This window comes from Limanda limanda, chromosome 21 (assembly GCF_963576545.1).
Source record: "Limanda limanda chromosome 21, fLimLim1.1, whole genome shotgun sequence".
In the NCBI taxonomy this organism is placed as follows: Eukaryota; Metazoa; Chordata; class Actinopteri; order Pleuronectiformes; family Pleuronectidae; genus Limanda; species Limanda limanda.
The window spans coordinates 1919686-1944803 of record NC_083656.1 but is presented as its reverse complement, the minus strand read 5'-3'; the positions used below and the strand labels follow the sequence as shown (position 1 = coordinate 1944803).

The 25118-nt window shown below is 42.8% G+C and overlaps 4 protein-coding genes across 4 annotated transcripts in view; 2 read left to right on the top strand and 2 right to left on the bottom strand.

Annotated features, from left to right (window-relative positions):
• Window positions 1–209: 209 nt before the first annotated feature.
• On the bottom strand, window positions 210–3870 carry pnpo (pyridoxamine 5'-phosphate oxidase). The gene is made up of 7 exons (XM_061094972.1): window positions 3665–3870; window positions 2878–3002; window positions 2685–2784; window positions 2480–2533; window positions 2235–2363; window positions 2089–2159; window positions 210–1246 (listed from the first exon to the last, which is right to left on the bottom strand). Exons 1-7 carry the CDS (start codon window positions 3851–3853, stop codon window positions 1081–1083), a joined length of 834 nt encoding a protein of 277 aa, XP_060950955.1. The 5' UTR covers window positions 3854–3870; the 3' UTR covers window positions 210–1080.
• Window positions 3871–4160: 290 nt separating this feature from the next.
• On the top strand, window positions 4161–6312 carry mrpl10 (mitochondrial ribosomal protein L10). Its single transcript, XM_061094998.1, has 5 exons — window positions 4161–4217; window positions 4412–4581; window positions 5286–5450; window positions 5563–5707; window positions 5787–6312. Exons 1-5 carry the CDS (start codon window positions 4178–4180, stop codon window positions 5996–5998), a joined length of 732 nt encoding a protein of 243 aa, XP_060950981.1. The 5' UTR covers window positions 4161–4177; the 3' UTR covers window positions 5999–6312.
• A 4185-nt stretch (window positions 6313–10497) lies between these two features.
• On the top strand, window positions 10498–20554 carry osbpl7 (oxysterol binding protein-like 7). Its single transcript, XM_061095123.1, has 22 exons — window positions 10498–10629; window positions 11241–11384; window positions 11470–11523; window positions 11608–11727; window positions 11797–11970; window positions 12050–12161; window positions 12717–12835; window positions 12913–13002; window positions 13133–13156; window positions 14018–14168; window positions 14518–14621; window positions 14720–14885; window positions 15007–15153; window positions 15607–15743; window positions 15827–15964; window positions 16734–16797; window positions 16887–16965; window positions 17751–17895; window positions 17975–18125; window positions 18892–19018; window positions 19106–19228; window positions 20446–20554. Exons 1-22 carry the CDS (start codon window positions 10498–10500, stop codon window positions 20552–20554), a joined length of 2610 nt encoding a protein of 869 aa, XP_060951106.1.
• A 3224-nt stretch (window positions 20555–23778) lies between these two features.
• Window positions 23779–25118, bottom strand: part of tbx21 (T-box transcription factor 21) — a 12753-nt gene continuing 11413 nt past the window's right edge. Inside the window, exon 7 of the mRNA XM_061095335.1 lies at window positions 23779–23867. Within this exon, the coding sequence (XP_060951318.1) occupies window positions 23779–23867 (89 nt within the window). The remainder of the gene's footprint in view (window positions 23868–25118) is intronic.

Below are 25118 nucleotides of genomic sequence, written 5' to 3'. Positions count from 1 at the left end.
TGGTGATCGTAAGCAGAAACTGATATTTGATATCACACATCGTGCGGCTGCTGTTTGGAACTCAACGCTTCACACGCGCTGCAGATACACAACAGATAATAATAGATACAAAAAAAAACAAAACTGTCCTGTACTTCTGAAGTAACTGTGATGTTAGCATGTATTGTAATGGCGACATCTGCTGGCTACAAAGTGCACTTGGTCCAGAGTTACAAATTAAACTTTATTAATGGTAATATTTCACATTTGATCCCAGTTAAAGAAATCACTCTCAAGTACATAACACACACAGTAATTGGCACATGACATCAGCTCTTAATCTCATTAAAGGCAGTTGGATCAATAATCATAAGCTTTGACAATCAGTCTTATTTTTCTGAATTATTTGGAAACACTTTAATTTAACCCACGTTTTCCTTTAATTTCCAAGAAACTATGTTGAAATTCGTAGAAATTGAAGCAAAACTTGGTTCAAATTACAGTCAAAACGTAGACAGTGTTCAGTTCTTCATCAGACCTCCAGTTAATTCTTAATATCACGTCATCTGTGCTCAGAACATGAATGAGGACACACAGTGGCCACTTTATTAGGGACACCACTATAATCTACAGCAACACAACAGCTCTGCCTTTAATTCAAACTAAATAACAAACTGTTCTTCTGGTAAACTTCCTTATGAGGGATTATTAAGAAATGTGCAAACCTTTGAAGTGTTTCCAAATTAAAACTATATGAAGTCACGTGTTTGATGGAGACGTGAGAGTCAGAGCTGAAGATTCGAGAAAGATAAAGACAGTTTCCTGGTCCTAAAGGTCGACGGTGACAAGATGAATAACAACATCACAGTGGATCATTATTTAACACACGTGGACTTTGACCTCCTGTGTCACTTTCTGTCATTTTCCCTTCACGTAAAAGTTGTAAAGTTTTATGAAGACACAGCGACGTTTGGCTCGTTGATGAATCCTAACCACAGCAGCACCTGATGAAGTAGCTTCCAGCAGAAGCTCCTGTGTCTCTGAGCAGAGGTGGAGACATTAGAGATGGAGTGTCTGTCTGTCCGTCTGTGGAGGAACGTCTCATGGAGACAGACGCTGATACACCCAGTCTCCGGCCGCAGCGCGTTGGAACTCCCCCGGCTCTGGCTCGCCGTGCGCCGGCTTGGTGAAGACGATGCGGTCGTGCAGTCGGTTGGTCTGACCCTGCCAGAACTCCATGGAGTGAGGTTTGACCACGTAGCCCCCCCTGGAGGCAAAGCACGACACAGCAGGGACAGAAGATCAAGGACAAGACATTTTCGTGAATGTCTTTATTAGCTTTCTTGCTTAGATTTAGCAGTCTGCCCTTAGCTTAGCATAAAGACTGGAAACAGGGGGAAACTACTAGCCGGGATGTTCTGACACCAAAGCCTCTTCACCTTTCCAGTGGTGGAAAGTAACGAAGTAGAAATACTTTGTTACTGTACTTAAGTAGATTTTTCACATATCTGTACTTTACTTGAGTATTTATTTTCCTGACGACTTTTTACTTTTACTCGTTACATTTGAGAACAGATATCAATACTTTCTACATCTTACATTCTGAAAACTGTTTATAGTTGATTCTTTGTTGTCTCTAGAAGTTCAGATGCACTGGTCCATTACTATTTGAATCTCAGCATCTAGGGTTCGAAATTGGTAAAATTATACATTATATACATTATATTCATATTGTTGTTATAATTTTTCAGTCAGTTGAGATAAATCTTGAGGAGAAACATTTTGGGTTGTTTTGTGTCTGTATAGGATTACTATAAAAAGCACTTTGCATTTTTAATTTTGGTACTCGTACTTTTACTTTTGATACTTAAGTACATTTCAACAGCAGATACTTTTGATACTTAAGTACTTTTAATATGAGCTACTTTTATAAGACTTTTACTCAAGTCATTTTCTGACGGGTGACTTTTACTTTTACCGAAGTCACTTTCAGGTAAGATATCTGTACTTTTACTCAAGTATGGCTTTCAAGTACTTTGTACACCACTGCACCTTTCTGATCCTGTTAATATGTTGTAGTTTGATTTCATGCAGAGATCAGACGCTCACCAGTAATCAGGCATCGGCACCTCCGTGTCCTTGTACTTCTCCTCCAGTTCTGCGTTTTTCTGCCTCAGAAACTAACAGAAAGTTCACGGTGAACACTGAGATATTCACGAATCATCGACCGAACGCTACGTGGCTTCGGTTCTTACGTCTCTGTCGGGAACAGCCGTGCTCTGTCGGCTCACAACCGCCCCGATCTGGCTGCTCTTCGGCCGGGAGTGGAAGTAGTCGCTGGAGCTCTGGGCCGGGATCCGCTCCACCGTGCCCTCGATACGGATCTGAGGAGGAGATTATGAAATTCAGGAATATGAGCGATGTGGAGATCAACTTAATAATGAGACATTCACTCTAATATCTTCAATAAGACAGAAACTGAGCGTGATAGTTGCTGTACCTGTCTGTTCAGAGGTGCCCAGTAGAAAACCAGGCAGGCGTTGGGATTACTCTCCTGTGGACAGAGATCAGATCACGTTAAAAACTCAAAACACCAAATTCTACAAATCAATGTGTTGAGCTCGAGGACACGTCGCAGGTTTTCATCCTTTGACCTTCGCGGGTCATCGAGCTAACGAGCTAACGCGACCTCGGCGTCTGCTCACCAGCTCCGAACCCTTCCTGCTCTCGTAGTTGGTGAAGAAGCGGAACCCGTGGTGGTCGTAGCCCTTCAGGAGAACCATGCGAGCAGACGGGCGTCCGTCCCTGATCGGGCAGAGATCACACAGACAGACCGTGAGACACAAGCAGAGCAGACAGCGCTCGTCAGGTCAGGCCGCGGCGTCGGTGGCGTCTTACTTGGTTGCCGTGGCGATGCACATGGCGTTGGCCTCTCCGATCTCAGGGCAGCTGGTGGCTTCATCGAACCAGTTTCCAAACTGCTTGATCGGGTCCAGAGACACGAGCTGATTCTCCTCAAAACACTGAGATCAGAGAGAAGGCTGCAGCATCACACTTCACCACTAGATGTCACTAAACTCTACACACTGAACCTTTAAATTATGACATTTCATAACACAATACCTGGGAAGACTGATCAGTGGGTTATAGTAACACACAGACGCACACACACACACTCACACTCACACTCACTCACACTCACAGACACACTCACACACACACACACACATATCACACACACACACACACACACTCACTCACACACAGACAGTCTCACACACACGCACACACACACGCACACCGTCTCACGCACACGCACACAGTCTCACGCACACGCACACAGTCTCCCTCACTCACTCACACACTCACACAAACACACACACACTCACACTCACGCACACGCACACTCTCACACACACACACACATACACACACACATACAGACACACTCTCACATACTCACACACACACTCTCACTCACACTCACACACAGACACTCACACACACACACACACAGACACACACACACACACACACAGTCACACACACACTCTCACTCACACTCACACACAGACACTCACACACACACACACACAGACACACACACACACACACACAGACACACACACTCACACTCACACACACACACACACACACACACACACACACACAGACACACACTCACCTCCTCGTCTCCCTTGTATTTCTTCCTCATGTCGCTCAGGTCCATGATGCTCGTGTCCGCGGATGTTTTGCTGCAGAGTCTCGCTGCACAAGCTGCTCGTTGATCCGCGGGCACGCGCACGGGACGCGGACGGTTCCTGCAGAATAAACCGAACCAGCTGAATAGAGTCGGACTGTGTACGCGCCTCATTCTGACGTAGCACCGCACGCTTGCGTTACGTAAAGCGAGTTTTGTAACCGGTAAAAAAAATGGTTGAATAATCGAGCTGGTTTGTACGAGTTTTTATAAAAGTTAATGAATAATCATAAGAGTTCAAATGTTTTGTGTTGTGCGGAAATGATTTAAACACAACCCAACACGTCGCTGCTGCGTTCAATGACCTCTCTGTTATTATGAGCTACACAGAGGGGAAATCAGGAAATGTCATACACGGTGAGTTCCTATTTCCCGAAGTGACGCTGAACGCAGCATTTGTGGCGACGTCATTTCCTGAATCACAACTTCCGGTTAAAGATGGCGGCGACCTTGTGTTCGAAGTTTCTACAGAAACGAGGTAATACAGAGAGATTTATAACTTTATAACTTTGTTGTTTAACTCGGAGTGGATCAGTGTTTAGTCCTGAAGTGATAAATATCATCTGGGTTAGAGTTAGATCAGTGTTTCAGGATAGTTAGCCGCTGTTAGCATCGGAAGCTAACGGAGGTGGGAGCTGTGCAGGTGTTTATCTGGCTCTCTGTTGTCTCCAGGATGGCTTCCGCTCACACAGAGTGTCCGACACGGATCCAAGGCCGTCACCAGACACCGGAAACCCTTTCACATCCTCCGGCAGAAGCTCATGGCCGTGACCAAGTACGTTCCCCCGGAGAGGGTCGTTCCTCCGGGCGCGTACCCGTCCGCCAGCAAGAGGGTCCAGGAGGTAACACGCTGCCATGGCCACAAGAAAACTGGAAAACAATATTAATAACTGCTGCAGAAACAAATAAAGAGAAACGTGACACAAAGACATGAGACATCTGCGTCAAAGACATGTTATAAACTCCCAGTGGAAGTTTGTTCCATAGTGGTGGAGCCTCAGAGAAAAACACAGAGCAGCTGATCTCAATCAATCAATCAATCAAATTTTATTTGTATAGCCCATATTCACAAATCACAATTTGTCTCATAGGGCTTTAACATGGTGAGTCGTCTGTCCTTCACCCTCAGCAAGAGTCAGGACAAACTGCAAAAAACCCTTTTAACAGGTAAAAATATGTAGAAACCTCAGAGAGACACATGTGAGGATCCGTCTCCCAGGACAATAGATGTCAAGTGTAGGAAAACATCATCAAGATTAAAGTTTTTTAAGCAGCATTGATAGTGTAAACATTTTGAAGGATAACTTCAACTTCAGATCTAAGCAGATTCTACAGGATTAGACGCTCAGTGATATAAAAGGGACCAATGCAGCTAAGAGTGTTTTAAAAACTAGCAATACTATTTTGAAATCTGAGGGAGACAGGCAGCCAGTGCAGTAGTGATGTGTTTGATAACTTTCCTAAGAACTGTAGCTACGTCAGATCGGAGCAGGAACGTGTTTCTCGACAGCTTGAGACAAACTGTTGTGATGTTTCCCGTCGTCAGGATAGCGCTCTGACGCTGCTCCTGAAGAGGGATCTGGAGAAGGTGTTCCAGGACTGTAAGATGGTGGCTGTGGTGCAGAACAGCGCCAGCAGCGCCGAGGACATGATGCTTCTCAAGAACAGACTTTTCAAACATGGCATCATCGTCAAGTTCTTCCCAAACCAGGTAGAGATGAACTCATGTAAATCTGTAAGAGTTCTGTAGCTTGGTCTTGATCTTTTTGGAATGCGGTCCACATCAGTAGAAGTTACTCATCTGTGTTCCTGTTGGTTTCCAGGTGACTCGGTCCTTCCTGATGGAAACCGTCCACAGCAACATGGCTCCTCTGTTCATCGGCCCGACGGTTCTGTTCATCAGTAAAGAGCCGAAGGTGAAGGAGATGCTGAAGGCTCTGAGGTCCAGTCCCCAGATGACTCTACTGGGTACGTTAGTCTTCTGTTGTCTGCTTGTGTGGACGAGCTTTATCTATTCATAATAACTTATAATCCTCCGTCTCAACAGGCGCCTGCATAGAGGACACGCTGCTGAGTGTGGACGGGATCGTGAGCTACTCCAAGCTGCCGTCGGTGGCTGTGGTCCAGGGTCAGCTGGTGAGCGGCCTGACGCTGCTGACCTCCCTCACGGCCTCCCTGCTGCAGCGCCACCCGGCCCACCTGTCGGCGCTGCTGCAGCAGCACGTCCGGCAGCAGAGCCCGGACAGCAACGCCGCGTAGTGAAGAGGAATCTATCAAGACTGTTTTCCTTTGGAGATGCTCGGAGCCACGAGGGAGCGAAGAGCTGGAAGCACACTTCAGATTTATTTGACGTCCAGGCAGATTTTCACTGAATTATGTGTATCTGCTTATGGGAGCACTGGAGATTCACACTGGTGGATGAAGGATTCTGACGACTGGACTGGTTTCTGTGCATCTCAACCTCTCTATGAAAGTCTTGGATGGACAATGCTGCAACAATATCCCAGTTGCCCAAGATCTTACTTTATTTAAAATATTGTCACACATGAATAAATGATGTCTAATCTGTTTTGTATTGAAGACTCGTCTCATTCTCACTTCTACAGGTTTGCTGTAAAGAATATTCTCATCATCTTAGTGTCAGGACGTCGGTGGATTTCTTTACCTTTCTGATTTGTTTATAGAATATAAGAGAACAGTGCCAGCTAGCATTAGCTTCAAGTGGCTTCATGAAAACCACTCCAGCCAAAATACTCACCAGTGCTCACGGATCCTGATGGTTAATCTCCAGATTACATGTTAATCTGGGTCAGTTAGTCTATTATGTCCTGCTTTTCTGAGCGAGGCTGATTTTACTCTGGAGTTTTCAACAACTTCACACGTGTCTGCAAAACGAGTGAATTACAAAAACTGTTCAAATCACATAAAAATGCTCATAATCTGTATTTACACATCAAAATAAAAGTCTGAAGATGCTTTAATGTTTATCAGATAAAGGCGCAGAGATGGAAGAACCATGGAAACAAATAAAACAAATATACCTTGAAGAGGGATTAGTAGAGTTTGTTTCATAAATATAAGATGGTTTCTGTGGTTCAGAGAAAAGGGAGAAACACTGACATGTTTCTCAAAAACAGACTTTTTAGATGATAAGTCATCACTGTCAATTATTCTCCAAACAGGAAATAATTATGTGTTTCTGTGACTCTTTTATAACGGTACGATTACTGGACAGTGAGTTTTTCATGTCTGTCTACCTTCCTCTTTTCTATCTGTCTCCTGTGACTTTATTTCTGAGCTTTAATAGAAGCTTTACATTGAAGGATGATGGGAAATTAAGAAGAAAAGACCTAAATTAATAATTCTATATTACAGAATCTCTAGTTTTATCATATATAAACCTTCACCAGCAGCTCAAACTACCAGATTCACAGAGTTGCGTCTCTTCCTCGCTGCTCCTGTGGAAACTCTCTGCTCGGAGCTGAGTGAGCAGCAGAATGAGGACTTACCTTCCTGCAGCTCCATCCACACAGAGACACTGTGTAATTCCAGCTAATGCGGATAATGCCCAGGACATATTGCGCACGACGCACAGCTCCCCCCCCACCCACCCCCCCCACCAGCAGCAGCAGAGGCTGAACGCGGCCGCCACTCAGATTATGTCCAGAATATATAAGTGATTATCTGTGGATCAAACATGTAGAATGACTTCCTGTCGCGGCTCGTTTTGACGGATCTCGATGGGAAAACGTTCTGTGCGTCGTCATGGAGATTTCCTGCAGCTCGTCGGACTTTTGTTGGATTTACCAGAAGCTCAGAAGCAGATGATGAAAGTCAGGGGAACGTTCCAAGTAAGATCTGTCTTCTCGTGGTTCTACACATGATTTCTACTCGAAAATGTGAAAGATTGGATTTAATCCTGATTGGAGAATATTAGATAAAAGCTCCAGAACTGAACACACAGTCGATTTTACACAGATTCCTGTTTATAAACGACACGAATTCTGTTCTGAATGAACCGTGTCGACGTGTTTTTCAGGTTCAAACCTTCTAAAATCCGTTTGCAGGAGTGTGTCCTCTGTGCAGGTGCAGTGACTTCTTAATGGGCTTTAGATTAGAGCCTGTGCAGCCCTGAATAGTTCAGAGGTCCTGCAGCACCAGGGAAGTCACACAGGCCCCAGTCATAATAACGTTATTCCTATAGCACCTTTCAAAACAGCCCTTACAAATAACTTCAAAAATAAAACTAGAACACCAAAGACAAGAAGCAAATAAATGTCATTTAAAATCAAAGACGGCACATAATTTAATACAAAATCATCAGAGACAATAGAATAAAACGTTTAACTGATAAAACAAAAGGTTAAAAAAGAAACACAAGTAATAGCAGCGGCCTCCTACAGTCATAACAAGTGCAGACAGCAGTGTGTGTCTGTACAGTCACACACATTTAAACCTGTTGAGTGACAGTGATACAGTTATTTATATTCCCAGACTTATGGGTCACACGTTGAACAGAGAATCATCTCCAAGTCTACTTCTAAAAGTTTGTTCTGCCCCCAGATTGAGGCTGAATATGTTTTTCACTCTTTCACAAACATTTTTGCAGCAGTTTTATCACCAGACACAAGTGATAATCCTCATGATCTCAATGTTCTCACCACATCCCTCTTTCCTGACGTGTTTGCATCTGTTTCCATGTCAACAGCTCATGTTTTCATGTTTTTATGAGTGTGCATATTATTTCCTCTCACACAATCTGACCAATGAGTCATTTCTCTTTGCTGCTTTCTTTGAAACAGCCCTTTGGTTCTTGATTGCATTTTAAAAGTGGCTGCACAACATTTACTGAAAGTGCACAACCTCATCTGTAGTGTCAACTGTAAAAATAACACATTCACGAGGAGAAAACTTGGGAAATGAGTCAAACCAAACATGGATCTAGTGTTTCTGCAAAAGCTTGGTATCTAAAATCCCTTTGTCTCTACCCTGTGTGAAAAAAAAACAAATGTTCTTACAGAATAGTATTTGTGCTCGTCCAAAGAGTAAGCAAGCTCAGAAACCTGCAAATCCCTTCATCCTGTTTCCACCACATGCATCACCGAGGTCACTCACTCTCATCCTTTGCTCTGAGCTTTACATAACAAGTCAGGCTGCTCCTGATCACATTTAGACTCGTATCAGGAACTGTGCGTTCTTCTCCTGCTTCTAAAGTTTAAAACGTCTCAGTGGCTCCTGTGATTTAATACAGTTCACAGAATGAAACAAGCTGAATGTAGGGATTAGTTCTCTGTAAGTAAAGTCACACAATATTCATTTGTAAGAAAAAACAGGATTTATTTTAGAGGTGTAATGATTCAAAACATTACTCAAACTAATTAATTTGCCTTAAAATGAGAATAAAATCATTAAAACTTCTTGAAAGATCAAGTTGACTGATTTTCTTCTTGGATTCTATATGGTTATAATATTGTTGAATGGATTCTTTGAACATGCACAATAATAATACAGTGAAGATATTCTATGACAGCTTCATATCCTGGAAAAATTAGCGGGACGTGATTGATCCATTAGTTTGATTGATAATAACTGTGGCCTCAGATTTTTACTTTTTAGATTTAAATGCAAAAATCTCTTTTGACATCAAAGCACGTCAATGTATATATTCTGTATTTTAATCAGACTTTAATATTTCTCTGAAGCATGTTGTAAAGGTATTTATGCAAAGTGCTGTAAGAGTAAATAAAGCAAACGCTGCTTCTTCTTCTCAGAATGTAGAGTTTTATCTAAACGGTTCATGTCAGAATACGTTGACGCCACTAAACCAACTCACACATCTACGTTTGTGGAACTGTCGTCAGCATCTTCTGTTTCCTTGAGTCCAGTCTCAGGATCTTCTTGCTCCACGTCTGAGTGACAAGCTGCTAAAAACGGCCGCGGAAAAACCAATTAGGCAGCGATTGCTAATCCTGTGCTTGGCCGCGGCGTCAGAGAGTCGTTCACCGTCATGTGCAAAACACACGAGGCCTCTGTGGGGAAATCTCACCTTATTTACAATGACTTGAAGTTGTTCTTATATATTTTGTTATTTTGTTTTTGTTTTGACATATTTTTCACAGAAGTCACTACTTATATTCTGAATATTTGTTCATTTTAGGATTCTACCTCTAGAACTGGTCAAACAAAGAGCTGTGTGTTCATCTAATTAATCAAATAGCTTGACAATTATTGTTATTTCCATTTCAATAAATCTGTTTCTCCAGGAGAGAAGTGTATGGATGCCAATTTTTGCCAATATAATTAAAAAAGTCATTAAAATGTAACACATTTTATCATTTTCTGAAAAATACAACAGTAACATTAATTTAGAGATAATTAAGTCATTATATTATTCATAATTATAATTTTTTTTACTGTATTGGCAGAAATGGTCAAATACAGAAACAAAATAACACCAGTATATTGCAGTAAATAATATAATCAGCTTCAAATTAACAGAATATGTTGCAGTGTTGTTGTGTTAGATTATTTTAAGAGGTTCATGTTTGTCTTATCTTGAAAATATCAGATTATTTAGAGACACTTTCTATTTATTTTATTATAATAAATCAATGAAGTAATTATCAGGATAGTTCCAGTTTGATTCTCCTCCGGTTTGAACCAGTTAACCGACTCCTGCTGACGTCCCAGGGGTCTTTCTGTGATTTGCAGCAGATCAATCTCAACAACCAGTCGGGGTCAGAAGTCTGAGACCGGAGATGGATTCTTACGGCTCCTCCCTGAACCGCAGCCAGTCGCTGGCGAGCGGCCTGGAGAAGGCGTCGCCCACGTGGAAACCGTCCCAGTCGCGGAGGAGCAGCAGCACGGTGTCGTCCCGTCACTCCAGACAGGTGAGGCAGGGCGGCCATGTTGCTGTTGGGCCTTTATTCTGTTTTCCCCATAACATCAAAACACACAAGTTGTGTGTTCTCCTGATGAATCTGTGTTTGTGTTCACATCAAACCTCAGAGATTAGTGAACCAGGTGTTTAGGGTTTTGTACGGTGACGATGACATCATTAAAACAACTGTTCCCTCCCTGTAGGTGACCTTAGGAGACACCAACTTAATTTAAATAAGACCCAGAGAAACATGAACTGCAACTGGCAAATATTCACCTGATTCATTAATCCGTCAATTATTTTCTTGATCCATTAGTTAGTCTTTGACATATCAGGAAATTGTCATATTTGTGAAGCTGTGACCAAAGGATCCAGGGATTATTTTATATGAAACATAATAAAGAGAGATGGGTGAAAACAGACTTCCTTGAATCATCTTGCACTTTTTCGATATTCACTTATTCTAAGGTTTAATAGACTAAACATTAATCAGTTAAATGAGAAAATAATCATGAATTTCAATCCTTCCTCCCACACATGTGACCTGTTTCTCTGAGGAAGTGAACACAGTTACAAAAAAAGAAGAAGTCGAATCCCCTCGTGTGTTTCTCCCGTCCTCAGATAATCAAAGACTGGGAAGTGATTGACGACCTTCATGGAGAAACTCACACAGGAAGCGAGAACCCTCAGGAGGTGTCGACCCCGGGGATCTGTGAAGGATATCTGCTGAAGAGGAGGAAGTGGCCACTGAAAGGTTGGCACAAGGTGAGAACTCCTCCGTCGTCCTGAATGAAGACGTTGACCTTTTCCGATAAAGACGTTTTAATTTGAACGATGATTTCTTCCTCAGCGATACTTTGTCCTGGAGGCCGGGATCCTGCGCTACTCCAAAAATCAACAAGATGTAAGAGAACGATGAAGTTTGACCACATGATATTTTACAGAATAGATTTTAAAACCGTTTGAACTAACCTGTTTTCCTCATTAGGTCTCCAGGGGGCGTGTCCAGGGCTCTCTGGACGTCAGCCTGGCTGTCATGTCCATAAATAAGAAATCGAACCGTATTGACCTGGACGCAGGAGACATCCTCTATCACATGAAGGTAAACGTACTCGTCAAATACGACATGTGGCTCCAGTTTGAAAAGCAGATTCATGACTTCTCTTTCCTCCTCAAGGCAAAGAGCCACGAGCTCTTCTACATCTGGGCGACCAAGCTCCAGGCCCATCGCTTGTTCAAGAAGAAGGAGGCGGCTCAGGCTCACGGCGGCTTCCTCCACACGCTGTGCCTCAGCGCCGCCGCCGGAGGAGGAGCTCAGAGAAACGGAGACGTGGTGAATAAAGTCTCTCCAGTGCACAGCAGAGTTTTACCGGTGTCTCAGGAGTCAGAGTGAGATGAACTCCTGTGTTCTCTGTCCTCTGGGTTCTCAGGTGGTTCATTCAGCTGCAGCTTCCGGAGTTCTGCCGTCACCGAACTCTGCCGTCAACAGCAAGGTCTCCGCCTGGCTGCAGCAGAGCCGAGACCCAGACACCTGCGTCCAAGGTACATGTCCCACAGGAGGTTGTTTGTTATCATATCGGGAGAGGCGGTGGACTAGTGGCAGAAACTTGGACTACTGGCAGAAAAAGGTCTTCTGCTGGTTCGACGCCACGGTTCGACTCCACGGAGTTTCAACAAAAACTTACCTTGATAGAATAACAACATAAAGACAAACCTGGATCTGTCCAAAAGATCAGAAGACTATTCTCCCTACCCTGTCTAGTGCCCCTGAGCAAGGCACCTTACTCCCCCAACATCTGCTCCCCAGGCGCCGTACATGGCTGCTCACTGCTCTGTGTGTCTGTCCAAGGATCACACCAGATGGGATAAATGCAGAGGACTAATTTCCCCATTGCATGAGTGTGTCTATGCATGATTGTGCATGTGTGTGGGATAAATAAAGTGTATCTTCTTCTTCTTATCTGATTGAGCTTGAATAGTTGTGGGTCAGTTGTAAAGCCAGAAGGATTCTCAGAGAACGCAGAACTCCACCAAGGCCAAAGTCAAACAACTCACTGCCACCTAATGAACGATTCCACCTGTCACGTCTTCCTCCAGAGCTCAACCGATGCCACTTGGACCTGTCGGAGCTAAACCGTCTAATCCTGAGGCTGCAGGCGCTGGAGGCCGGCCAGGCGTTCAGCAACGGAGAGCTGCAGCGAATCATCAGCACACAGGTAGACGGCCGGGCGAGCTCGCTGCTGCTCACTGAACCTTTCACATGCAGATGATATCCTTTCATATTTTCTCACAGAATCTTTCTCTGGAGAAGCCGAAGAAGCCGAAGTCGGGGAAGATCTGGGGCCACTCCCGCACGCTGTCCAGGGTGGAGGTCCTGGGAATGGTAAGACGGGTCTGTACCCTACTTTGTTCTACTTCGGTTTGTACAGAATGTTTTACATTGATTTGAAATCTTGGTATCTGAGCTTAAAAATTGAAATCTTAACATTTTGGGATCTATCTCTAATCCAAAGCCTATTCGAGGGATTTCCAAATCGGTGAGTGATTCATAACAAATATTCACTGTTCTCCATTTACTCACTGTAACAGCCGGACTGCAGCTGTGTCTCAGTTCGGGGGCTCTTACCTTCGGAGGCTCTTTCAATTGCGTCCTTACGTTGATCCTTCGCAGCTTAAACTATCCCAGGATTCATACTCAAATGAGTGTAAAGCCGGGACAAGTTAGGGTGACCATGAAAAATCCTTTGTAGTCCAAACCGACTCATTTGAGATTAACCCCCTGATCTATCCGGCCCACTAAAGGCCGGTGCATGCTTCTGCGTTTTCCGGGCCCCTTAAGTACTTATGTATCCCTTCTTACGTGCGTCGCCCAATTTTTCTAACTAGACGGCAAAGCTCCGAAAGCGTCACGTAGCCGGCAAGGCTGTGATTGGTCTGCTAACTACATCCTTTCCGGAGTCGCATTTCCAGTTCATGCCCGATAATACCGGCGGAAACCACGGAAGATTTAGAAGAACGAATATGGACCAAATAGAAGAGCACTTGGCAGAAGAGATCCGAAACTATGACCACTAGTATAACCCGTCACTAACCGGCGGATGTAAATAAACCGAAGAAGAGCCGACTTCGACAAAAAACATTACTCCGCCTATTGTTCTGCCGGGGAATTGCATGGCAACACGCGCAACGCTTGGAAAACCATGAACGAGTCCTGCGTCACAACTGCGTGAAAAGCCGCAGACGCCGTTGCAGAAGCATGCGCCGGCCTTAAGACCCTCTTCCTTCTGGGGTCTCGTAGACCACGTCCTCTGAAGGATGCAGCACCAGAACTGAGACCCAGAATGTGAATGTTTGACCTGTTGTTCTGATGAACTAATGACTCCGTCCTCATGTCCCAGCTGTCCTCCAGTCACCTGGGCAGCTCCCCTCACCTCGGGGCATCGGTCCCTTCCATCCCAGAATACGTCTACTCTCAGCTGTCCCCCCCCACCGTCGCGTCGCCCGAGGGAAAGAAGATCCAGCAGGACATCTGCGCCACGTCGCTACGAGGTCAGAGGAGCAGAAACAGGCAGCTGGGCCCGGAAGTAGAAATCAGTCTCTCTCTGTCTGGAGATTTTAATTATTTGCCGTAACGTTTTAACAATCCGAGGTAGACTCACCACGAGCTACGGGATTTTACCGGCTCCTGTAGAAGCCACAAGTCTTTATGAAATCAACTGTTTTATTAATGATGTCAGGAAGAACTACACTACCCACAATCCTCTACTTGAGAGAAGCGAGTGGAGATAGATGAGCAAAGGATGAAATACACAGAGATGGAGATATGATTATATATTTTCATACTTTGTGAGTGTGCAGCTGTTAATTCACTTTCCTCTGTGTCTTCATTCACCTTCAGTGTTCACATCCCTGAAGTCGGTTCACGAGACTCTGTCCCAGGAGAGACAGAAAGCACAAGAAGTCTGGGAATCGAACGTCCGCCCGTCGAACACGTTATCTGAGGTGAGACCTGTGGCCGTCGTCTGGATTCTCAGGCACATTTCCCCCGTGTGGTTTCCTTTTGTTCATCCCTCCTTCTCTTCCTCCTTCCTCCTCATCAGCCTGCAGGAGGGAGGCGCTCCTCCCACGGACCTCCTTCCGTGGCAGACTCGGCCGCCGAGTACTTTGACGCCAGCGATGACATCATCTGTGGTAGTTCCTCCGAGGGGTCGGAATCCGGCCTCAGTGACGGGAGCACGACCAACTCGGAGCCGGAGGAGGGTCACGGTGGGTCCACGTGTCAAAGCACCAACACGTTTAGACTCTTCTGCTTCTTCTCGTTGTCGTGAATACAAACACAACACTTCCTTTACTGTCAGATGTTAATGATGATTCATATTCTTCACAGCCTCGGCCACCAGGAAGTACCGCGCCAGCATTTCCAAGAGTCCGAACAGCGTCGCCCCCAAGAGCACCGGAGGTCGCACCACGCTTCCTGCTCACTGTCCGGACAACAGCCACGTGGGCCTCATGGCCATTCTCTACAACAACATAGGCAAGGACCCGGCAATAATAATAATAATAATAATAATAATAATAATAATAATAATAATAATAATAATAATAATAATAATAATAATAATAATAATAATACACTTTATTTCGATAGCAGCCTTTCAAAATCAGAGTTACAGGGTCGAGAGTCCAAAGATAGAAAATCCTACAAATTCCAGATCATTCTCAGTAATGCAAGAAAACTAAATAGATAGTTTTATACAAAATGTAAAGAATAAAAACTATAAAAATGTATTTCTTTACAGGTGAGTTTTTAACTGAGTTTTAACCTGAGAAACAGAATCTGCAGATCTGATGTTAAGGAGGAGTTTGTTTCACAGAGTTGGAGCTAAAAACTTTAAAGTCAGTCATATGATTCTCTTAAAGTGGTGAATTGCTCCTCAGCACACGTCGGCTCTCTGTGGCTCATCTTCTGGTTTCTCCCCCCCCCCAGGGAAGGACCTGGCCCGGGTGTCCATGCCGGCTGCTCTCAACGAGCCGGTGAACCTGCTGCAGCGGCTGTGTGAGGAGCTGGAGTACAGCGAGCTGCTGGACACCGCCAGCAACACGCCGGACCCCTACCAGAGGATGGTGAGTCACCAGTCCACTAGGCACCGTGTCACTGGGACCGATGGGAAACGGATGAATAGATGTTTGTCTTTTATCTCCTGCAGGTTTACATTGCTGCCTTCGCTATCTCTGGTTACGCCTCTGCGACGTTCAGGAACCACTACAAACCCTTCAACCCGGTGCTGGGAGAAACCTACGAGTGCATCAGAGAGGACCGCGGCTTCCGATCCATCTGCGAGCAGGTATCCAGGAAGAGCTTCCGAGAGTCACTTCCTGTTCGTCTCACTTCCAAACCCAGAAACACGACCTTTTCAAAATCTGTAAAAACACGACGGGGAGTTAACTGCAATTATCACATCTGTGTAAACTAAGATAAATCACTCGTTGGTTTAATTGAGCCACTCAGAGCTGCACTGAGGGATTTATTACGGTAATGTTGTGGTTTCTAATCAGAAATGAAGACAAATATGTCACGGTTTGTTGAGGGAGAGATGGACCCAGGATGCAAAGGTTATAAAGAAAGGGTATTTTATATAACAAAAGTCTTTTAACAAGACGCAAACAAAACATAAAACACTGGAGGGAAACAAGAACAAGAGAATCATAATCCTAGCGACAAGGCGCACGGAGAACACAGAGGATCCAGGACGGGACAGCAGACAAGACAAACCATATCTGACTACGTGTGAAAACGAGTACAACCCGAGAAGGGACAAAGGGGAAGACAGAGGCTTAAATACAAAAGGAGGAAGGCAGGGGCAATTAGACACAGGTGAGACACATGAGGACTGAGGAAGATAATCACAGACAGGAAGTGAAGACAGAGACAACACACAAGGAACACGAGACTACAAAATAAGACAGGAAACAGAAAACCCAAAGAGAGTGAAATAACAAAATGAGAGAACATCACAAAATACTTAGTACTCTGAACTGATCTCTTCAAATTCCTAAGTAATGTATAATAACTTTTTCTCTTGTCTCTGAGCTCATTTTCCTTTTTGGTTCCAGGTCTGTCACCACCCGCCCATCTCCGCCTGCCACGCAGACTCAGACAACTTCTCTTTTTGGCAAGGTCAGACTTTGAATACTCCAAACCTTCCTTTGACATGTCTGTTATCTGGCTCTGAACATGCATGTATTACATATATTTGTCCTCAACAGACCAGCGATGGAAGAATAAGTTCTGGGGGAAGTCTCTGGAGATTCTGCCGACCGGCATGGTGAACGTGACTCTCCCAAGGTAAACGTTGGATCTTTATCTCCACCGCTCTGTGGGTGCAGATTTATGTCCGTGTCCGTGTGAGATGAGGCGTGACGGAGGCCGTTAACGTGTAACTGAGGATCGTACGTCACGGGAAATGATGACGGATCCTCTCCGTTAGAAATCAGTTTGGGAGAAATGAGACGTGAAGAGCTTTCTCTGAATGTCACCGTCCTCTCCAGCGTTCAGGATCACGAGACGAGACAACAGTCAGACATCTGCATTTCACCACGTGCACGTAATGATGTGACGTGGAAACGAATGTACAGTGAAAAAAATCCTACAAAAACATGTGAATAATACAACAATTACCTGAACTTAATGTTTTTTTAAAAAAAAAAAAAAAACAGATTTTAACACTTGGCTTTACTTTAATACTTCATGTGTTTATAATGAATTAAAATGTATTATTGTTATTATTTGTTTGACAGTTGACAGTGTAGAATGAGTTTCTAAAGGGTTTATATCATTGGTCCATTGCTGTTTGTGTTACACATAAATAACACAAGTAGTTGTCTCTGAGTTGTGTAGCTGTGTCTAAATCTCTGTGTCAAATGTGAGATTTGTAATTAAATAACATTAAATAACTACAAACAAACTAGTGTGCATGAAGGTAACTTAAATTACGATCTTCCTAAACTTTTTAAGGCCTAAAATTCAGATTTTTGACTCATAGATATAATAAGACTCTGCAGAAAGTTTGTTTTTGTCATTTCACTGTCTCAACACTTATGAGATTTACCAAACGTTGTTGTTCTGCCCAGATACGGTGACCACTACGAGTGGAACAAGGTCGTGACCTGCATCCACAACGTGCTGAGTCAGCAGCGTTACATGGAGCACTACGGCGAGGTCACCATCCAGAACCTCAAGAGCAACGCGTGCACCTGCAAGATCACGTTCGTCAAGGTGAGTGAAGCGTCCACCAGCTGCTTTACCACCTGGTGGGGGGGGAGGTCTATACTTACTGAGTTCTCTCCTGTCCTAGTCTCGTTATTGGGGTTCGGACACGAATAAGAACGAGGTGCAGGGCACGGTGCTGGACCAGAGCGGCAGCGTCATCCACCGCTTCGGAGGCCTGTGGCACGAAGGCATCGTCTGCGACACGCTGCCCACGGCCAAATGCGTCTGGAAGCCAAGTGAGTCCCTGAAAAAAACCCAGATCATCCAATATATTGTTGAAAACGTGATCTTTTATCCTTTAAGAGAAGATGAGCTGAACTCGGTTTGGTCAAATCAAGTATTTATTTAGAAAACAATGAACAGGTTACGGCAAAGCAATGGGCTTCCAGTACATTAGATGTATCAGAGCGCCATGAACATCCGGCGTCTGTATATTTTATAACAGTAGATCTTCGTTCCTCCTCCTCTATGGAAGTGCACAGGCGTAATCCATCCTCCTGGCTTTTGGAATACGGAAGTAGAACAGGGAGACACTCCCAATGACGCTGTAGTTGCTAGGCAACCTGTTTACTTCAAAAAAGACCTTGAACCACAGATGCAATGTGGGGGAAAATTGTTGTCCAGCGAAGCAAAGAATATTATGTTTCAGCGATATCAAAACAAACCTGACTGTGTAAACATTCGCAACAACTGAACCCAAACAACATTAAGTCAACAACGTCACTCTGTCCGACCTCCAGAACTTTATCAGACAGCTCCTGGAACTCTGTGTGAGTTTAATGAATCTGAGGGAATAAGCCTTTAATATCAGAAGTTAGAAATGAGTGAAGAAGTGAAAGATTCATTATTAACACTAAGCAGCAACAGTTATTATAATCATTTGTATGAAGCATAATATCTAGCTAAAACTACCTCTAGCTTTATTTGGTTAGAATTCTATCAGACACAACCTATAGTTAAAAAGTTTGAAATTCCAACCCCAACCCCCCCCCGCCCCCACAGATCCTCAGCCGAAGGATCACCAGCTCTACTACGGCTTCTCCAGCTTCGCCATGGAGCTGAACGAGCTGCACCCGGAGCTGAGGCCTCGGCTGCCGCCCACCGACAGCCGCCTGCGCCCGGACCAGAGGTGAGCATCGGCTGCACGAGTCCGGAGGAGAGGAGACACACGTCATGTTTTCATTCATTGAACCGTGTCCTGGTGTTTTGTCCTCAGGCTGCTGGAGGAGGGACAGGTGGACGAGGCGGACAGAAAGAAAGACGACATCGAGGAGCTGCAGAGATCCTGGAGGAAAGAGCTGGGGAACAAGGGGGAGGAGCACGTCCCACGATTCTTCAAGTCAGTTCAGATCCTAAACGTACTGTAATGTAGTTGTATATTTATCACCTGGTCCTTAAGAACACTTTAATATCATGTTAAATCTACTTTATATTTCCTTAAAAACTATTTATTAAATGTTTCTATAATGTTTATATATGAATAAGAGGAATTAAAGTAGAACAGTTTCTTTCCCTCGGACATCTAAAGTACCCATTCATAAAAATATGAGTAAATCATTAATATAGAATTTACAGTATTTATTAGTCTCTTATAGATAGATAGATAGATAGATAGATAGATAGATAGATAGATAGATAGATAGATAGATAGATAGATAGATAGATAGATAGATAGATAGATAGATAGATAGATAGATAGATAGATAGATAGATAGATAGATAGATAGATAGATAGATAGATAGATTACTTTATTCATCTCCGAAGGGAAATTAAGTCGTCATAGCAGCCGGTATATTTGAATACAATAAAATACAATACAATAGAATAAAATAAAATATATTGAGGTAGAAAGAATAAAAACAGAAACACAAGATAAATAGGTAGATAAGGTGCAGTGGCAAGATGATGGTAATAGTACTGATGATATGATGGTAATGTTATTGTTAGACAGTATATAAAAATAGTACGGTATATATAGTATATAATAAAACATAATATATATTTATATATGATAGTAATTCTACCAATATAATAGCAGTATATAGTAATAATGGCAGCAACAGTATATATAATAATAATAGTAATATAAAAATAATACACAAAAAATGTGTATATAGACTTATATATACAAAGAATATACAGAGAATATGAAATAATATATGATATATAGTAGAGGTATACATATAAGTATTTGACTGTACAATAGATAATATAATATACTATGAGTGTAAGAATATGTAGACAGAGTGTGCAAAAGACAATATTATTGTATAAAATGATTTATAATATCAATATGGTTTATATTATTATTGATAGTTTGTTTCGTCTGTCACATTCTAGACTTGTTTTCAAAAGGAAAACCTCCAAATTCTATCTATTTTGAATCTTATATTCTCACAGACACATTTGATAAACACTTTAGATTTATTAAACATCTGAAAACAAACAAACTCTCGGTTTGCTAAAAAATTATACATGTGTTATATATTGTATATTAATCATATATATGTTGAGAACATCATAGAAAACCTGTTATGTCTCTTTTCCTCCTGAAGGAAAGCCAAAGACTCCTGTGGACGGGACGTGTGGCTGACCAACAGAACTTACTGGAAGCTCCGGGAGAATCCAGGTTTTGCTAAAACTCAAAACTTGACTCTGTGGTGACGGACGATAAGAGACACGAGTGAAGAGACACATGTCTGCGCTGGAGGCGGCAGCAGCGTTTATGATTCGCTCGGACAGACGAGTGGAGACCAGGCTGCTGGTTCCTGAACGCACCATGACCGGCTCATGGGAACCTTCTAGTCCAGTTCCCCAGAGTTCAAACCATTACAGATGTGTAGGAGGAACTTTCTTATTTATATTCACTTTGTAAGGCATTTTATTTATTTAATTAAACCTCAGTCAGCATAAATATATATATGTTTATATATTATATATATATAATGTGTGTTTATACTTTTTTTGCTGAAGAAAAAAAACGAGACATTTATTTTAAGAGAATTGCATTTTGTTTCTGTCAGGTTAGTAAGACGCCTGTTTTCTGTTAGTGTATCGTACGAGAACATTTCATTAAACAATTTGCTCAACTCAACTTTTCAGTTTGTAACGACTTCACTGTGTGAAGAGTCCGTCTGGGTTGATGTGATTGAATTTCATGCAGATTTATTAAGAATTAAGCAGCAATTAAACACGAGAAAGAAGAACAACAATAACCTTGAAGAGGCTGAAATGAGACAGAGGGAAAGTAACCAAATTAAAACAGGAGGTTTGTATAAGATCAGGAAAACATAACTTAACTCAGGAAGACATTTTAAAGGTCCAGGATGTATCACCAGAAACAGAATATGTTTAATTCAAAATTGTTGTGTATAAACCCTTTAAGTCTTCTTCCATGAAGCTGCCATGTTGCTACAGAAGCCCAGAAGGGACAAACCAAACCCTGATGAGGTTTCAGAAGTTAGAAGTTATAGAAGAGACGTCACAGGTGAAGAGGATATGACGGAAATAACAAAGTTACCAAAATAAAACTGTTACCTTGAATAAAATTGTGGATTCCTCTGGGTCAAGAAAGAATATATAACATAGGTCCAGTAGTTTATACACATTCTAATATATATATAGCGTTAGGCATTAGTCGTATATAAAAAGAACCGATCACATCAGCGGAGATTTGTCATATTAGCTTTAATTTCATGAGTAAAAAAACAACAGTACATTACACAATGAAGCCACCTTTTAATAAATAAACAGTCCCCCCCCACTCAGAAATCTTCACTTCTTATTTTGCGATTTATAATCTCTCGATGAAAAGTTAAAGGAGGATTATTCCCCCCCCCACCCGCCCCCTCACCGACATGAACAGTGTCACATGGATCACACACACATGAAAAGAACATGCTTGTTGTCTGACCTCCTCCTTTATGTTTATATTATACAGCAGAATCTCTGGAAACACACACACACACACACACACACACACACACACACACTCACACACACACTCACTCACAGTCTCCGCCTCTTAATGATGGGAACGTTCTTTGGGTGGAAACTCTGACATTTCGAGGGACAAGGAGATAAAAGATTTAACATCAGATATTTGTGGTTCATAGACTGAAGTTTGCTGCAGGAGCTGAATTGTGTCCAGCAGGGGGCGTTCCTGAGACACGTTGCTGTTTGAGTTCATGCTCGTGTGTGTGTGTGTGTGTGTGTGTGTGCAGGGTCACAGAGGAAAAAGTACAAAACAAACCACAGCTCAGAATAAATAACGGAAATCCTCCACAGCCGAGGGATCATTGTCTCTGAAATCTCTAAACTAATTCTCTCTCTCTCTGTTAATTGCACTTGAAATAAGAATCACACGAGTTGCACCTTCGTTCAGCTGCTCTAAGAGTCGTCATCTCTTTCTATGGCATCAACATTTTCATGGTTTTGGGAATATTCTTCAATAAACACTGTTTCCAGCATTAAGATGAACTTTTAATCAGCATTTAAAGGTCCAGTGTGAAGGATTCAGGTGAAAGGATCGAGTGGCAGAGATTTAATATAAGTGTGTTTCATCTAAATTGTACAAGTTGTCGTTTTTCTTTACTCTAAAATGAAACTTTATATTTAAATACTTTATATTTAAATACTTTATATTTACATCGGGAGCAGGTGCTCTCTACGGTGGCCACCATGGACAAACCTTTGAGTTTCTATGACAACTGAAGGTTTCCACAGGTTCTCTGTCATGTAGGGAGAGTGAGGTGAGAGGTGTTCAACTGCAACATGACACGTCACCACTAGATGTCACCAGATTCCACACACTGCACCTTTAAGCTTTTGATTTAAATGCTCAGTTAAAAGGCTGAACTGTCAGATTTGACAGATAAATGCAACATGTTGTTGAATTTAAGGAAACCTTGTGTTCTATTGTCTCATTCTAGCTTTGAGTAGTTGTTGTTATACCTTCAAAATACGACCACTGTTGCTGTTTCCCTCAGTTATTTTTAGTAATTGAATCTTTCTCTGTGATAAAAGCTTGAGTCACCGAGCTGTTTCCTCTCCGCCTGTCGCCCCCCCGGTGTTGTCCGGACTGAGGAGCAGATCTGTGATCAGCGCCGACTGGAGCCGGGCGTCACGTCAGCCGGTGTCACCGCCTGACGGGCCGGGGGGGCCGGGGGGCTGCAGGGGGAAGCACCGAGTGTCTGTCTGGTCACTCTATGCTTCCTGCTCGTGGGGGGGGGGGTGACAGGTCTGTTTACCTGCAGGTTCATGTGGCCGCTCTGAATGACCCACTTTCCAGACGTCCAAGGCTCTGGAACTCTACTCCCAGTGCTCGGGTACTGGTGATTTGTTAATCTCAATCTATGAGTCTAAAGCTGATTTACAAACTCCGCCCCTGTTTGTTTGTTTGTTTGTTTGTTTGTTTGTTTGTGAGCACCAATCCTCAACAAGTATTTAACGTATGGATGAGACGGTTTGGGAAGAACACTTTCACTTTTGGTGTCAGATCAAGGGATTTTTAAACCAGTTTCCCTGGAAAAAATTCCTGGATCTTGATGAATCAAATCAGACATTTAGAGGATTGATATTTGTCCGATATATCAAACTTGTTCCGGCCCAGATTTGGCCCACATCTGACCCACTTCGGGCCACATCTGGGCCACAAGTAAACCACAGCAATACAACATGTCAGCGGAAGGTGCCCAAAGTGACCCACATTTGTTTTGGGTCACATGTGCTGTTTTAGAAGTGAGCCACCTCCTGTATCTGGGTGAGTGTGTACAGTGTGGTGCAGCCTGGTGGAGGTGGTTGTGTGTGTTTGTGTGTTTGTGTGTTTGTGTGTTTAAAGCTGTGACTCTTCCTTCCCTCACTATCGATGCTCTTATTGATCCCGAGCTTTATCTGTGTTTGGTGACAGGAGCGTTTTCAGATCGACCGGTGGCAGCACGCGGCTGCGGCTCGGCCACGACCAGCTGGTGGCGTGCGGCTGAATGAAGGTGAGAAAGTAAACTGGGTTTGAACTCACTTCTCTTTCATTCTTCACGTCACTATTTGTATAAACTTTTTTTGTGGAACGTTGTTTGAACTAATTCAACCATTATAGCAATTTTCATAGAAACCAACATGAGGTGTTTTTTCTGTGTCACTCATTAAAACTCACGTTCGTGTTTTTATCGATTGACAAATTAGCTTTTTTCCTGATAAAAGTTTGAAAAGTAAAAGAGGTGCTCAACTCAGGGGTCAAAGGTCAGCTACAGATAATAACTAAATAATCTCCATGACAATGGGACATATCCAGCCAGTGATGGGGATCGGTAGATGTGGTGGAAAACTTTGGAAACAAGCAAGTTGGATGTTAACGATTAATCTGTTATTTTCATGCTGAATTTATAACTTTGTTTATAAAATATCAGATTTTTAAAAACGGCCACGACCAGCTGGTGGCGTGCGGCTGAATGACGGTGAGAAAGTAAACTGGGTTTGAACTCACTTCTCTTTCATTCTTCACGTCACTATTTGTATAAACTTTTTTTGTGCAATGTTGTTTGAACTAATTCAACCGTTATAGCAGTTTTCTCCCTGTGGAGTTTTCATATAAACAAACAAATGAGCTTTTTTCCTGATAAAAGTTTAAAAAGAGAGAAAGAGGTGCTCAACTCAGGGGTCAAAGGTCAGATTACAGATAATAACTAAATAATCTCCATGACAACGGGACATCTCCAGCCAGTGATGGGGATCGAGAGATGTGGTGGAAAACTTTGGAAACAAGCAAGCTGGATGTTGTTGATAACGATTAATCTGTTATTTTTATGCTGAATTTATAACTTTGTTTATAAAATATCAGATGTTTTAAATATTATAATCAGTTATTAGCATGAACGACAAAGAAAAGCACAAAAGGACTGAGACCCTTTTTTTGATTGTCAAAGATATTTGATGATTTTTTGTCAACTGTTACATTAATTTACTGAGAACAACCTGTGGGAACATCTGAGGTTCAACTCTGACATGAATGTGTAAAGATCATCATCATATTAATCATGAACCTGATGATTTCTCTCTGTTCCCTGCTGGTTCCCTGATGGGCTGCGACTCTAAATGTAAACTATCGTCTCAGATCAGTGACTCGTAGAAACTCTGAATGTACAAACTCTCTTTTATGTATTTTATTTTCATCAGTAGGAAGCTGGAGTTGTTTGATCTGAACTGAACAACGACACAAAGCAACAGAATCGTC